At 41.3% G+C, this 16,021-nt stretch overlaps 1 protein-coding gene across 1 annotated transcript; it reads right to left on the bottom strand.

Moving 5' to 3' along the window:
• Nucleotides 1-6,313: 6,313 nt before the first annotated feature.
• LOC129853449 (purpurin-like) lies at nt 6,314-12,011 on the bottom strand. Its single transcript, XM_055919498.1, has 6 exons — nt 11,726-12,011; nt 11,260-11,378; nt 10,893-11,029; nt 7,228-7,340; nt 6,738-6,950; nt 6,314-6,606 (listed from the first exon to the last, which is right to left on the bottom strand). Exons 2-6 carry the CDS (start codon nt 11,374-11,376, stop codon nt 6,596-6,598), a joined length of 591 nt encoding a protein of 196 aa, XP_055775473.1. The 5' UTR covers nt 11,377-11,378; nt 11,726-12,011; the 3' UTR covers nt 6,314-6,595.
• Between the last annotated feature and the right edge of the window lie 4,010 nt (nt 12,012-16,021).

Raw genomic sequence — 16,021 nt, 5'->3', positions numbered from 1 at the left:
TTTATGTTAAGTCTAGGTTGGTTTAGGCAATTCGGGGATTTAAGAATAATAGGACTCCTCTCCAAGGGAAGATAATACTCCTCATTTCTATTATAATTAACATTGTTAGGTTTATTATTATTTTTGTTGTCTTGTGAATTCAAGTTCACTTGATTTATCATATAAGGATTAACTACAAAAAAAAGGCATTGTATTTTTATGATTTTTCTTTTAAAGATAAAGTCTGTATTCCCCCTTTAACAAATAGTGATAGTGAAGAGGTAAGGCAATATAACATTTTCCTCGCTGCAGTTAAAGCAACAAAAAAATATATATTTTGAGGGGGTGTTGCACACGGACATAGGCAGTACATTTACACTGCTTTTATACTGTTATGTTTTCTGGATGAATGGATTACAAACTGACAGGTCGGTGGTTGTTTTATAGGGACAGGACTTTCGTCTCTTGATGACTGAGATAAAACAGACCCTATCAAAAGTCAACCAACCCCCTCCTCAGGCCCCAGCTGCCCCACAACCCCCTCAAACCCTCCCTCTGGATCTGGATATGACCAGGCGGCGATACAGCTCGACAGCATGCTCTCAATTGATGATTTGTCGCCATTTATAAGCATTGTTTACATAGCAGGTTAGGATAACTAACGTGGCAGATTTGGATAATTCATGTGGCGGATTAGGTTAATTAGCGTGGCAGGTTAGGAGAACTAACGCAGCAGGTTAGACTAACTAACATAGCAGATTAGGAGAATGAGGTTAAGGTTAGGACAATTGTTAAAATCAGACACACCGGTAGGATTACAAACGTTTACAAATCGTTTACTAGGCTACCTAAATTATTGGCATAATCTGGTTACCACCAATGTTTGGAATACATTGATTGAGTTCGTTGACAAACCAGACCATTGGATGTCTTTTCACACAGAGATGTATTTGTCAAAGGTCCGTGGTGGGTCTGTGTAAACTATGCGATTAAATTGGAGACAGCTTTACAGCAGTGAATGTTCTATTCTCAGCCAGGCCCATCTAAAATTCAATCTATATTTGAGCAAAATAAGTAGTTTTGTTGTGATTACAAGAAAATCCTAACAATTCAGGGGGAGCGCCACAGTCACGCAGAAAAATCAATGTTCTATCATAAAGTGAGAATAATTAGTTCCCTGACTGATATAGCTGCTACTTAGAAATACTATAAAAGTAAATTAATAGATTACATGCACTGCTATAAAGCTGTCTCCAATATAATCACATTTGGAGAAAGAGTGTACCACTGCTCCAACGCTAACACTTCAGTAAGGCATTAGCTGCCATACCACTTGAGGCATGTTCTGCAGGGTTTTTTATTTATTTTATTTCACCTTTATTTAACCAGGTAGGCAAATTGAGAACACGTTCTCATTTACAATTGCGACCTGGCCAAGATGAAGCAAAGCAGTTCGACACATACAACAACACATAGTTACACATGGAGTAAAACAAACATACAGTCAATAATACAGTGAAAAATAAGTATATACAATGTGAGCAAGTGAGGTGAGATAAGGGAGGTGAAGGCAAATAAAATATATATATAAATAAAAATATTAAAAACGGCCATGGTGGCGAAGTAAATACAATATAGCAAGTTAAAAAACACTGGAGTGGTTGGTTTGCAGTGGAAGAAGGTGCAAAGTAGAGATAGAAATAATGGGGTGCAAAGGAGCAAAATAAATAAATACAGTAGGTAAAGAGGTAGTTGTTTGGGCTAAATTATAGATGGGCTATGTACAGGTGCAGTAATCTATGAGCTGCTCTGACAGCTGGTGCTTAAAGCTAGTGAGGGAGATAAGTGTTTCCAGTTTCAGAGATTTTTGTAGTTCGTTCCAGTCATTGGCAGCAGAGAACTGAAAGGAGAGGCGGCCAAAGGAAGAATTGGTTTTGGGGGTGACCAGAGAGATATACCTGCTGGAGCGTGTGCTACAGGTAGGTGCTGCTATGGTGACCAGCGAGCTGAGATAAGGGGGGACTTTACCTAGCAGGGTCTTGTAGATGACCTGGAGCCAGTGGGTTTGACGATGAGTATGAAGCGAGGGCCAGCCAACGAGAGCGTACAGGTCGCAGTGGTGGATAGTATATGGGGCTTTGGTGACAAAATTGATTGCACTGTGATAGACTGCATCCAATTTATTGAGTAGGGTATTGGAGGCTATTTTGTAAATGACATCACCAAAGTCGAGGATTGGTAGGATGGTCAGTTTTACAAGGGTATGTTTGGCAGCATGAGTGAAGGATGCTTTGTTGCGGAATAGGAAGCCAATTGGTGACGTTGACGTTGGTCTTAACATGTCTCCACTGCGTGACATCTGACAGTTCTCTGATGGTGCTTACATGCGTTGCCACAAATGTCTGAATTTTTTGGGTCTGTTCTTCATGTATTTCAAGACAGATTCACTGTCTGTCCAAAATGTACATTTCTCCAGTGCAGTGGCGGTCAGTGCCATTTAATGTGAGGGAGGACATTTGTTTTTTCTTCACATGAGCATATTGGATGACTGTCATTCATATTCCATTCACCCAGTTCAATGTAACAGCGATAGGTTTAGGCTACTACATGATACTCAAATTTTCCCTATACCCATGAGATTTCTACAACCTAGCCCATGAATGAAAGTTTGCAACGTAGGTGCACACAAGTCGAGATAAAAATTTGAGGGGACAGACAGTGATACATGGACAGACAGTGACACATTCAATACCACCTTGCATACTCTTGCCTGCATCTAGCTGATATAGAGTGTTATCATTTGTCCAACAGTTGCAAACGAGAGTATGTTTATCCCCATTTTGTTCCATTTGGTTCTGTTTAAGAAACATTTTTCCACAGAATCTGTGGAAATGAATACACCCCTGATCACACGTAAACACTGTTCACTTTCATAGCAGCCACGTTGTATTCCGTCTCGCATCTATACGCTCTCCTCCTTTCACAATCATACAGTAAAGTTAGGGTACAGTAAAGTTAGTAAAGTTAGTAAGCAGTTTAGCACTTACACCAGCGAGCCCCGGTGGCAACAAAAAAATAATACCAAAAGCTTACCTTGACTTGGAAGAATTCCAGTGTTGTGTTGGATAGTCATAGCCAGCGAGCTAACAGAGCATCCCTCTGTTTGAGCAGGGTGTTTGAGTAGGCTAAACTAGCTAGCTGCATTTGCGAGCTAAGTAAGTGAAACTGAATGTGAAAAAAATGACAATATCTCTCTCGTCTCCTTCATTTTGGAAATAATGTATTTGTTAAAAACTGTTCAACTGTTGTCTTTCTCACTTTGAGTCAACTAAACACCACATTGTATGCACTGCAGTGCTAGCTAGCTGTAGCTTATGATTTCACTACCAGATTCATTCTCTGATCCTTTGATTGGGTGGACAAGATGTTGATTCATGCTGCAGGAGCTCTGAAAGTTTGGAGGACGTCCTCCGGAATTTGTCATAATGAATGTGTAAGTCTATGGAATGGGGTGAGAACCATGAGCCTCCTAGGTTTTGTATTGGAGTCAATGTACCCAGAGGAGGACGGAAGATAGCTGTCTTCCGGCTACACCATGGTGCTACCCTACAGAGTGCTGTTGAGGCTACTGCAGACCTTCATTGCACAATAGTGTGTTTTAATCAATTATTTGGTGACGTGATTATATTTAGTAAAGATTTACTTAAAAAGGATAACTTTTTAAATGTTTTACAATTTATAGGATGGTCCTCCCCTTCCTCCTCTGAGGAGCCTCCACTGCTCCTGTGTAAGCTGTAGCTCTGTAGTTAGTACTCTTTCAACACGCACTGTTAGCACTGCTGCAGCAAGTTCCATTCTTGGGATTGTCATCTGTTTCAACGGTGCTACTCTTGCCTTTCCCATTATGAAAGCTAAATGCACGTGATCTTCAGAATTGGTCAGTCTCAGGTAGCTTATGTTGCAGTACCCTGATTCACTTGCATCACAGAAGTGGTATAGTTGGGCTGACTTGTTCTGTCAAAAGTTCATTGGCTTGATGCACCTGTTGTTGCTGAAGGCCTCACTCTGCTGTAGGTCTACCAGCCATCTTTGCCATGATTGGATGTAGGCCTCTGGAATTTCATCATCCCATCCATAGTTAAGCTTACATAACTCCTGCAGGATGTGCTTTGTGATGAATATGAACAGAGCTAGAAATCCAAGCAGATCGTACACAGAACTAACTGTACACAGAATACCTCTCCTGGTAAAGGATTGATTATTCATGGCCACTTGAAACTTGAATGTTTCCTCTTCTACACACCACTGAACCCTCAGGGCTCATTCTAAAGGGAGGATTTCTTTGTCTGAGTTGAGGTTCTTCACCTCCTTGACTCTCTGCCTCTTGAATCAAGGCCAACAGAGTGGTTTGTTGCTGATCCATTTCATCAAGTGACATTCTTGAGTTCTTCGCACAGTACTATGACTTGCCCTTCAGTTGGTACAGACTTCAAGCAGTCATCTACATAGAAGTTGTCTTTGATGGTGTAAACTGCTTCAGCTGAGAAGCTGCTCTTGTTATCTTATGCAGTCTTATTCAGAGCATAACTATCACAACTGGATAAGGCCCCAAAACATACGCACTGTCATCCTGTACTCAATATTCTGACTGACATCACTTCCTTAACACCTGTTAATCACCTTCCACGGTTCCATAAATGTTGGTGCATTTATCCCAATTAGCAGTTCAATGTCGATGTGAGATTTGAGATTACTGAACCTATTTCAGATAACTTCTTTACTGCTTCTTGAGTGGGGATATGCTTTTTCATGACCAGGATTTTGCCTTGGGTGTACAACTCTGGTAGTTCAATGAATTCTTTACCTTCTGGACTGCATACTTCGAAGCCAGTCACAATGGAGCTGTTGACTGTTTTTTATTGTCCCATAGTACGCAGAAAGATTCTGTTTTTTTATCCTCCTTCACATACAACTTTCTTTTTAAAGCTTTAGTGCAGAAGCTTGCACTGCTTCCTGGATATTGGAAGGGGCTTTGTTCGAATTGAATACCTTCACCTGCACTGGTATGATGGGAATAGTAGTGTGGTTGCCAACCCATGTGGCCTTGCGTCTCCAGTGAGACCAGTGTGCAGCTCACGGACGTTTTCTGTTTCTTTTCCTCCATCACCTTTCCTGTAGCCTTCTTCCTTGTTTCTCTGTATATGGAGAATTTAGTTGGTACTGAATCTGTTTCCAAATCGGGACTTTAATTGTCTTTCTTCATATGCATGTATGTACTGAAATGTAAGTATATTTTTATGTTGCAAAAATAAATTGCAGTTCAGATTAAACCTTGTTAGAACTCATTTTACACTATGTTGACATACTGTGTTGACATTATGTTGACATATTGTATACTGTATTGGATCTGACCCTTGTTAATAGATGAGCATTAGAGTTAGTCTTCAACTTCATGCTTCAACTTCAGATGTTTCATGATTGTGATTTTGATTTCAGGACTTGTGTATATAACATATTACCTGGACAACAATGTTACCAGCCTGTCCCAGATGTGGCAGAACATGGGCAGCCTAGACTACCCCACACCAGAGAAATTCAGACAGATGAGGAACATGGAAGTACATGAAGAAAAACACCTTCTTCCAAACACCCTCTGAAATAACTGATCTTACTCTCAACATGTAAGTTTGTATTTCAGTCAAAATCACATAACATTATCCTCTTAATTCTGAATGACAGCAATGTATGACCATGGTCAGTTACTATGGAATTAACTCTGGTATTTATAGCTGAGCTGAAATTATTGTGTTGATTTGACTCCAGGATCTTCAGGTGGATGGACCACTGCCCTTCCATGTGGAGGGCATCCTAACCCTGCATGTGCTCATGTGTATGTATGAGCACGGCCAGGCCAAACCAGGTCAGTGCCACCATCTCACATGGTTTGTGATGACAGTATAATCCACTTCTTACTGATTAATTTGTATTATATTTCTCCAGATGGTATTTTCATACTGTACTGTTAAATCATCAATACCTGAACTCTATTTTATTGATCTCCTTCTAGTGTGGTGATGAGGATGAAGAAATTAAGGACGTGTTCTGTTTTATTTGTAAATGCATTAAGACGTTTGAGGTGGAGTTCTCTAATATATTTATAAATATTTTGAAATTTCACATTCAATAAGTAAAAGCTTTGTGATTTTTTTAACCATCTTGAACCTTTTTTAAAGCTCATCAAAGGGATAACATTAGAATGCTCATGTCCATGGACAATGTATTCACAAAGTCACTGACAACGCAAAGTATTTATTTTTAATTTTTTTATTGTCGCCAACACAAACTGATGAACAGTGAATGAGTGAAACAACACTGTGGTGTTAATATTGATTTTGGTAATTATGTGATGTACAGTACACCACATTCAATAAAGTGTTCTAAATCAATTTAAGTGATTGGGTTGGTGCAGGTGTCATGCCCTTTTATTTAAGGGGGCAGAGAATTATTTTCATAAAAAAATCATTTGTATGCAATTTCCCTCTTCAGTCGTCAGTAGGTGTCTCTGTCCAAGCCAGTAGGGATCCTTTGGCAGCACAAGTTCCTTTGGGGTAGACGTTTAGCAAGCTCCTGTTGAGGAGAGGGAATGAAAAACAGGGTCAGGTGGGGAATAAACTTCTAGGACATAGACCACCCAAAAAAAGCAGTTTATGACTTGATGTAGGAAGTGCTTTATTAATAAAATGTCATTGGACACGTACCAGACTGCAGCACGGGCTCAAACTGTCCGGCCATGCAGATCTCCTCTTGCTTGGCGCGAATGCTCCTCTGGATGGTTGGGGGCAGGCCACGGGGGTTACGAGAGAAGATAAGGGAGTAACCATCCTCACAGCTTCCATCGTCCTTCAGGGTACGGCAGGCATAGGTGATGGCATAGTTTTCATAGTCGGTGTCAATCACCCAATAGTTGTCACCTGAGAAAAGAGGAGAGTATACTGTGAGTCTCGAGGGTGGCTTACTGTTGGTTGTTAATGATGTGTCTCTGTGCCTGTAAGTGTATAGGCGTATTGTCTATAAGGCTATATTGTGGTCTTGTAGTGCTCAGTTGGTAGAGCATGGCGCTTGCCACACCAGGATTGTGGTTTTCGATTCCAGGGCCACCTACACCTAAAAATGTATGCACGCATAACTAAGTCGCTTTGGATAAAGCGTTGGCTAAATGGCATATATATATATATTCAGAAAATGTACCTCCGCTGGACAGATAGCTGGCCAGGCCCTGGTAGTTCATGAACATCTTTCCAGGGTTGGCAGAGTCAGGCACAGTGTACTGGGCAGCCATGTCAGCGCACACAACCCAGAATCTGAAGATGGATGTCAATGGTGGAAAAAGCTATTATAATATACAGTATCAGTCAAAAGTTTTATAACACCTACTCATTCAAGGGTTTTTCTTTATTTTTCTACATTGTAGAATAATAGTGAAGACATCAAAACTATGAAATAACACACATGGAATCATGTAGTAACCAAAAAAGTGTTAAACAAATCAAAATATATTTTATATTTGAGATTCTTCAAAGTAGCCACCCTATGCCTTGATGACAGCTTTGCACACTCTTGGCATCCTCTCAACCAGCTTCATGAGGTAGTCACCTGGAATGCATTTCAATTAACAGGTGTGCCTTGTTAAATGATAATATGTGGAATTTCGTTCCTTCTACAGAAGATAGCCCTATTTGGTAAAAGACCAAGTCCATATTATGGCAAGAATAGCTCAAATAAGCAAAGAGAAATGACAGACCATCATTACTTTAAGACATGAAGGTCAGTCAATCTGAAACATTTCAAGAACTTTGAAAGTTTCTTCAAATGCAGTTGCAAAAACCATCAAGCGCTATGATGAAACTGGCTCTCCTATAAGGAGGAGGTCAGAGACCTGGCCGTGTGGTGCCAGGACAACAACCTCTCCCTCACCATGATCAAGACAAAGGGGATAATTGTGGACCACAGGAGAAAGAGGACCGAGCACGCCCCCATTCTCATCGACGGTGCTGCAGTGGAGCAGGTTGAGAGCTTCAAGTTCCTTGGTGTCCACATCACCAACAAACTAACATGGTCCAAGCACACCAAAAATAGTCGTGAAGAGGGCATGACAAAACCTATTCCCCCTCAGGAGACTGAAAATATTTGCCATGGATCCTCAGATCCTCAAAAGGTTCTACAGCTGCACCATCGAGAGCATTCTGACTGGTTGCATCACTGCCTGGTATGGCAACTGCTCTGCCTCCGACCGCAAGACACTACAGAGGGTAGTGCGAACGGCCCAGTATATCACTGGGGCCAAGCTTCCTGCCATCCAGGACCTCTATACCAGGCTGTGTCAGAGGAAGGCCATAAAAATAGCCAAAGACTCCAGCCACCCTAGTCATAGACTGTTCTCTCTGCTACCGCATGGCAAGCGGTACCGGAGCGCTAAGTCTAGGTCCAAGAGGCTTCTTAACAGCTTCTACCCCCAAGCCATAAGACTCCTGGACACCTAATCAAATTGGTACCCAGACTATTTGCATTGCCCCCCCCCCCCTTTTACACTGCTGCTACTCTCTGTTGTTATCATCTATGCATAGCAACTCTACCTACATGTACATATTACCTCAACTAACCGGTGCCCCCGCACATTGACTCTGTACCGGTACCCCCTTTATATAGTATCGCTATTGTTATTTTACTGCTGCTCTTTAATTACTTGTTACTTTTATTTCTTATTCATATTTTTTTTAACTGCATTGTTGGTTAGGGGCTCGTAAGTAAGCATTTCACTGTTAGTTCTACACCTGTTGTATTCAGCGCAAGTGACTAATAAAATTTGATTTGATGAGGACCATCACAGGAAAGGAAGTCCTAGAGTTACCTCTGCTGAAGAGGATAAGTTCATTAGAGTTACCAGCCTCAGGAGATTGCGTGAATCAGGCCTTCATGGTTGAATTGCTGCAAAGAAACCCTTACTAAAGGGCACCAATAATAATAAGAAACTTGCTTGGGCCAAGAAACATGAGCAATGGACATTGGACTGGTGGAAATCTTTCCTTTGGTCTGATGAGTCTGAATTTGACATTTTTGGTCCCAACCGACGTGTCTTTGTGAGATGCAGAGTAGGTGAACGGATGATCTCTGCATGTGTTGTTCCCATCGTGAAGCATGGAGGAGGAGGTGTAACGGTGTTGGGGTGCTTTGCTGGTGACACGTCGGTTATTTATTTTGAATTCAAGGCACACTTAAACAGCACAGAATTCTGTGAAAGCGATACACAATCCTATCTGGTTTGCGCTTAGTGGGACTATCAATTGTTTTTCAACAGGACAATGACCCAATACACCTCCAGGCTGTGTAAGGGCCATTTGACCAAGAAGGAGAGTGATGCATCCGATGACCTGGCCTCCACAATCACCGACCTCAACCCTTTTGAGGTGGTTTGGGATGAGTTGGACCGCAGAGTGAAGGAATGCAGCCAACAAGTGCTCAGAATATGCGGGAACTCCTTCAAGACTGTTGGAAAAGCATTCCAGGTGAAGCTGGTTGAGAGAATGCCAAAGCTGTCATCAAAGATAGTGTACAAAGCTGTCATCAAGGCAAAGGGTGGCTACTTTGAAGAATCATGGTTACTACATGATTCCATATGTGTTATTTCATAGTTTTGTAAAAACTAAATTCTTTAAATTCTTTTTCTTTTAATGTATTGAGTAGATGCGTCCAAATCTTTGACTGGTACTGTATATACACTGAACAAAAATATAAACACAGCATGCAACAAGTTCAAAGATTTTACTGAGTTTCAGTTCATATAAGGAAATCAGTCAATTGAAATAAATAAATTAGGCCCTAATCTACAGATTTCACATGACTGGGAATGCAGATATGCATTTGTTGGTCACAGATACCTTAAAGTAGGAGTGTGGATCAGAAATCAGTCAGTATCTGGTGTGACCACCATTTGCCTCATGCAGCACGACACATCTCCCTCGCATAGAGTTGATCAGGCTGTTGATTGAGGCCCGCGGAATGTTGTTCCACTCCTCTTCAATGGCTGTGCAAAGTTGCCGAATATTGTCGGGAACTGGACCACGCTGTCGTACACGTCGATCCAGAGCATTCCAAACATGTTCAATGGGTGACATGTCTGGTGAGAATACAGGCCATGGAAGAACAGGGCCATTTTCAGCTTCCAGGAATTGTGTACGGATCCTTGCAATATTATCCGTGCATTATCTGTAAGGTTCTGCTTTTCTTTTCTTTTTCAAACACGTGGTCTATGGTTGTGAGGCCAGTTGGACGCACTGCCAAATTCTCTAAAACGATGTTGGACGCGGTTTATGGTAGAGAAATTAACATTCAATTACTTGGCAACAGCTCTGGTGGACCTTCCTGCAGTCACCATTCCAATTCCACGCTCCATCAAAACTTGAGACATCTTTGGCATTATGTCATGTGACAAAGCGGAACATTTTTATTGTCCCCAGCACAAAGTGCACCTGTGTAATGATCATGCTGTTTAATCAGCTTCATGATATGCCACACCTGTCAGGTGGATGGATTATCTTGGCAAATGAGAAATGCTCACTAATAGGAATGTAAACAAATGTGTGCACAACATTTTAAATAAATACGTTTTCTGTGGATATGGAAAATTTCAGGGACCTTTTATTTCAGCTCATGAAACATGGGACCAACACTTTACATGTTGCGTTTATATTTTCGCTCAGTGTAGTTACTCATCACAGATACAGTACTAGAATAGAATTCCGAGCAACATGTACAGGTAAGCCTTATGTTTTCAGTCCAACAAACTGAATGACTAGGGAATGGCACATTTCTAAGACTATTGCCATTTCATCAGAAATAATCTCCAGCTCTCTTACCCGAACAGTGTGACACGGCCCTTGGAAGAGGCGACCATGGAGCCGTCGTCACCGATGGTGTACTCCGCTGAGATGTTGTCCTGGAGGAACAGGCCCTCAGGGTCCTTCTTCTGCAGAGCGTACCACTTCCCTGCGTACTGGAGCACACACGCATAAACAACAACAGGTTAGTTGAAGGGCCTTGCATGTAGGACTGTTGTAGCCTAAGCAATAATAATTTCCTGCATACTGGAGAGTGTCACAATATTTGTCTAGCTGCGTACTGTAGCACTGGCACACATGAAACAGATAGATATACTACAACCTTGCAGGTAGGTCTGCTATAGACTATGTACTACACAACATGTGTATTGTCGGCTGTACTCACTCTCTTGGGGTCAAAGTCCTCCTTGACTGTGAAGCTGTCCACCACACAGGAGGCAGCCCAGCTCTGCTCCAGACCCACCAGGAGGACCACCACTAGGGCGAGCATATGGAAATTCATTTCTAGAGGAGACAGAAATTCCATTAGTAGAATTTAATACGCATGTAAGAACAAATTAAAGTTACATGTCTATTTTGATAGAGCACACTAGCTATTCCTCTCAATCAATTGTTAACAATTCCATGTCCTAACTTGGTAAACTGACAAGCTGACTATGATGGAACGTTTCAAAGTTTATCTCATCTTCTCTCAAAGTTTCTCTACAAATTGGTCCCAGATAAAACTATTTCCAAACCATTTTATAAAAAAACGATAACGTTGACAATATTTAACAAAGCTACATTTTCAGATAAAATCATATTAGTAGCAACATTTGAACAACATTCCCATGAGAAGTTCCAAAACGTACCTGTAATGGAACAAAGCAAGTGGTGAAGTTTCAATGAAGTTGTAGGTATGTGTTTCTCTTCGACTGTGTTTCTCTTCTGTCTAGGATCCTTATATACCCAAGGAACAGACGAGCTCACTGATTATTTTCACATTCTGGTCCTAAATCTAGCACTAATCCAGTTAACTAAATCCTGTAAGCCGTTGAACTTTCCCATGCAGCACTGAAATGGCTTTATGTAATTGTATCAGTGGTGTATAATAGTCTAAACTCAAAGAAAGCACATGTCTAGGGAATTAGTTCACCTCAGCCAAGCCAAAGTATTGTTTACACATGTGAATGGCAATACTAGTGTATTTTAGGCTACAGAACTGTATTGTTAGATAGTTCCTTATTGACATGCAAATTAAATGGAATTAAATTACACATGTATTCATCACCAGTTGGTATCACTTCCTTTTAACTGAATTTGAATAATATGAAGGATAAATATAGAGGGACTGGATGTCAAGTTGGGGCAGCTGAAGTAAAAGTTCCAATCAAACCTACCATTTACACAGGGAGCCCAAGTCTGCTCTTATTGTCACTTATTGGTCTTTTGACCAATCAGAATAGCTCTGAAGAAGATCTGATGTAAAAAGATCTGATGTGATTGGTCAAAAGACCATTTGTGGAAAAAATATCAGAATTGGGCTGCCTGTGTAAAAGTAGCCATACTGTGCCTGTAAGCTACAGATGTGTGTCCTCAGTCCACTCGGTCAAGTTGTTTCAAAGACAATATTCTCACACTCTGTATCAACTGTGGGTGGGCTACCATTGTTTTACCTGTTAAGTGAGCAAAATATAATATCCACAAATTACATTCATAAATTCGTCCATGAAAGACTCCCCCAACATCCATCAGAAATCATACAGATAGTGATTCCATAGAGATAAAGATGTTGTAACCACACAATTTTGTGTAAAGACCATACACCTTCAGCCAATGTATTTGTGGTGCATAATATCTCATGGAATATATTATTGTTCAAAGTTGAAGCAATGTCATGCTATCCAAATGTTATCATGTTATGTTATGCAAATCTGCATGCCAATCATTGAAATGAGAGCATGATCAGTAGTCCATAATATCTTGCCCAAGAATACACGTTGTAAGAATACACGTGTTATGAAATTTAAAGGTCTGTGTGGGTATTATGTTCCTGCCCCTGGGTTAAGTCACATGGTCTGTTGCACCAGCTTGCTTCTGTAATCCCAGACAAAACGTTCTTGGGCAGGAGACTGCTGAAGCGCATTTCAAGATGGTTGTCAACACAAGGTTAAATGGGTCTCATGATCCTGTCATTTGAATAGTTTCTCAGTGAGGAAGGCAATACATTGGAACACATCCATTAATAATTTTTAATAGTGCACTATAGTTGACAAAGAAAGGTAGGATGATTTACATAGTTGACAAATAAAGCTTTTGTCTCATGCTATAATCAACCACTTCTGTCATTGTTGCTGCTTATATTTAGATTGGGGATGAGCTTGAATTACTGTGGCTTGGCACCTTTGCCTTTCAGCCATGCCAAAATAACACATACAGTGTTTGCTTCCCCTGAAGTCAGTTGTTGGACCCACTCCAGTCATGACAGCACACAGACCACAGACGCCGTATTCACGTGCATGGCCATGACACCAAAGACAGTAAGACTTTGTTTTTTATCAATATTTAATAATTTTTGTAATATCAGTTTCATAGTTTCTAAAAGTTTAGAAAGTACCCTAACATATAATTGAGTTGGTGGATGAAGATTTCTTAAGTGTAACTTTTTCTTATTCCATAATAAACTCAACAAAAAAAGAAACGTCCCTTTTTCAGGACCCTGTCTTTCAAAGACAATTCGTAAAAATCGAAATTACTTCACAGATCTGCATTGTAAAGCGTTTAAACACTTAAATGGTTTAAACACTTAAACAGTTATGAAAACTTAGGACACTAAAGAGGCCTTTCTACTGACTCTGAAAAACACCAAAAGAAAGATGCCCAGGGTCCCTGCTCATCTGCGTGAACGTGCCTTAGGCATGCTGCAAGGAGGCATGAGGACTGCAGATGTGGCCAGGGCATTAAATTGCAATGTCCGTACTGTGAGTCGCCTAAGAGAGCGCTACAGGGAGACAGGACGGACAGCTGATCTTCCTCGCAGTGGCAGAACATGTGTAACAACACCTGCACAGGATTGGGACATCCGAACATCACACCTGTGGGACAGGTACAGGATGGCAACAACAACTGCCAGAGTTACACCAGGAACGCGCAATCCCTCCATCAGTGCTCAGACTGTCCACAATAGGCTGAGAGAGGCTGGACTGAGGGCTTGTAGGCCTGTTGTAAGGCAGGTCCTCACCAGACATCACTGGCAACAACGTCACCTAAGGGCACAAACCCACCGTCGCTGGACCAGACAGGACTGGCAAAAAGTGCTCTTCACTGATGAGTCACGGTTTTGTCTCAACAGGAGTGATGGTCGGAATCGCGTTTATCGTCGAAGGAATGAGCGTTACACCGACGCCCGTACTCTGGAGCAGGATCAATTTGGAGGTGGAGGGTCCGTCATGGACTGGGGCGGTGTGTCACAGCATCATCGGACTGAGCTTGTTGTCACTGCAGGCAATCTCAACGCTGTGAGATACAGGGAAGACATGCTCCTCCCTCATGTGGTACCCTTCCTGCAGGCTCATCCTGACATGACCCTCCAACATGACAATGCCACCAGCCATACTGCTCTGTCTGTGCGTGATTTCCTGCAAGACAGGAATGTCAGTGTTCTGCCATGGCCAGCGAAGAGCCTAGATCTCAATCCCATTGAGCACATCTGGGACCTGTTGGATCGGAGGGTGAGGGCTAGGGCCATTCTCCCCAGAAATGCCTGGGAACTTGCAGGTGCCTTGGTGGAAGAGTGGGGTAACATCTCACAGCAAGAACTGGCAAATCTGGTGCATTCCATGAGGAGGAGATGCACTGCAGTACTTAATGCAGCTGGTAGCCACACCAGATACTGACTGTTACTTTTGATTTCCCCCCCTGTTCAGGGACACATTATTCCATTTCTGTTAGTCACATGTCTGTGGAACTTGTTCAGTTTATGTCTCAGTTGTTGAATCTTATTATGTTCATACAAATATTTACACATGTTAAGTTTGCTGAAAATAAACGCAGTTGACAGTGAGAGGATGTTTCTTTTTTTGCTGAGTTTAGTATAATCATGACTTGATAGCAAAACAAGTGTCAGGAAAAAGGTGAAGCAAGTGCAAGGTAAATGAAGAAAGAACAACAATTTAAATGTTTACCATGTATTTATCATGTATTATTTATGACATTGTCATGAGGCTGTGTAACTAGTGTACCAACATCTAACTTAATTTACAATACTGCATTTGTGATGTTACAGTTCTGAATCCAAATAGCAAGCCATTATTTTGTATGCCATGTAAATAACTACAACATACTATATCTGGTTTCAAAGTGAGGGTTTATAGGTTAGAGCGCACACGTCAATAAAATAACCGCCGGAGAGTTTTTGACCAAGTATATACAGGAAGAAAAGAGCGGGAAATTGAAGGAGCTGTGTGAAGAGCTTCACAGTAACTTCTTCCAGTGCCTGCTCATTTCAAAATGGACTCTTCACTGGCTGTAGTGAGAGAGCAGAGAGAAGTAGATGTAAACTTTCTATACAGAAACAATTTAGTGTTGGAATAACAAAGCAGCAGTTTACTGCCGTAGGTTATTATTCAGGCTATACCTAGAGAATATGCATTGCTGTTCGAAAGTTTGCGGCCACTTAGAAATGTCCTTGTTTTTCAAAGAAAAGCATTGTAACGTTCGTCGTATGGAGGAAGAGAGGAGGACCAAGGCGCAGCGTGAAAAGTATCCATTTTAATAGAATAGGTTAATCAAACAAACAATATAACGATAAACGAGAATAACACGAAACGAAACAGTTCTGTCTGGTGCAGACACACAAAGACTGAAAATAACCACCCATAAACCCCAACAGAAAACAGGCTACCTAAATATGGTTCCCAATCAGCGACAATGATTAACACCTGCCTCTGATTGAGAACCATATCAGGCCAAACACAGAAACGGGAAAACTAGACACACAACATAGAATGCCCACTCAGCTCACGTCCTGACCAACACTAAAACAAAGAAAACACAAAAGAACTATGGTCAGAACGTGACAAGCATCTGGAGCATCAGCATTTGTGGGTTTGATTACAGGCTCAAAATGTCCAGAAACAAAGAACTTTCTTCTGAAACTCGTCAGTCTA

This window comes from Salvelinus fontinalis, chromosome 4 (genome assembly GCF_029448725.1).
Source record: "Salvelinus fontinalis isolate EN_2023a chromosome 4, ASM2944872v1, whole genome shotgun sequence".
Taxonomy (NCBI): domain Eukaryota; kingdom Metazoa; phylum Chordata; class Actinopteri; order Salmoniformes; family Salmonidae; genus Salvelinus; species Salvelinus fontinalis.
Note: the sequence above shows the minus strand (reverse complement) of the source record. Positions and strands in the feature narration are given on the sequence as shown.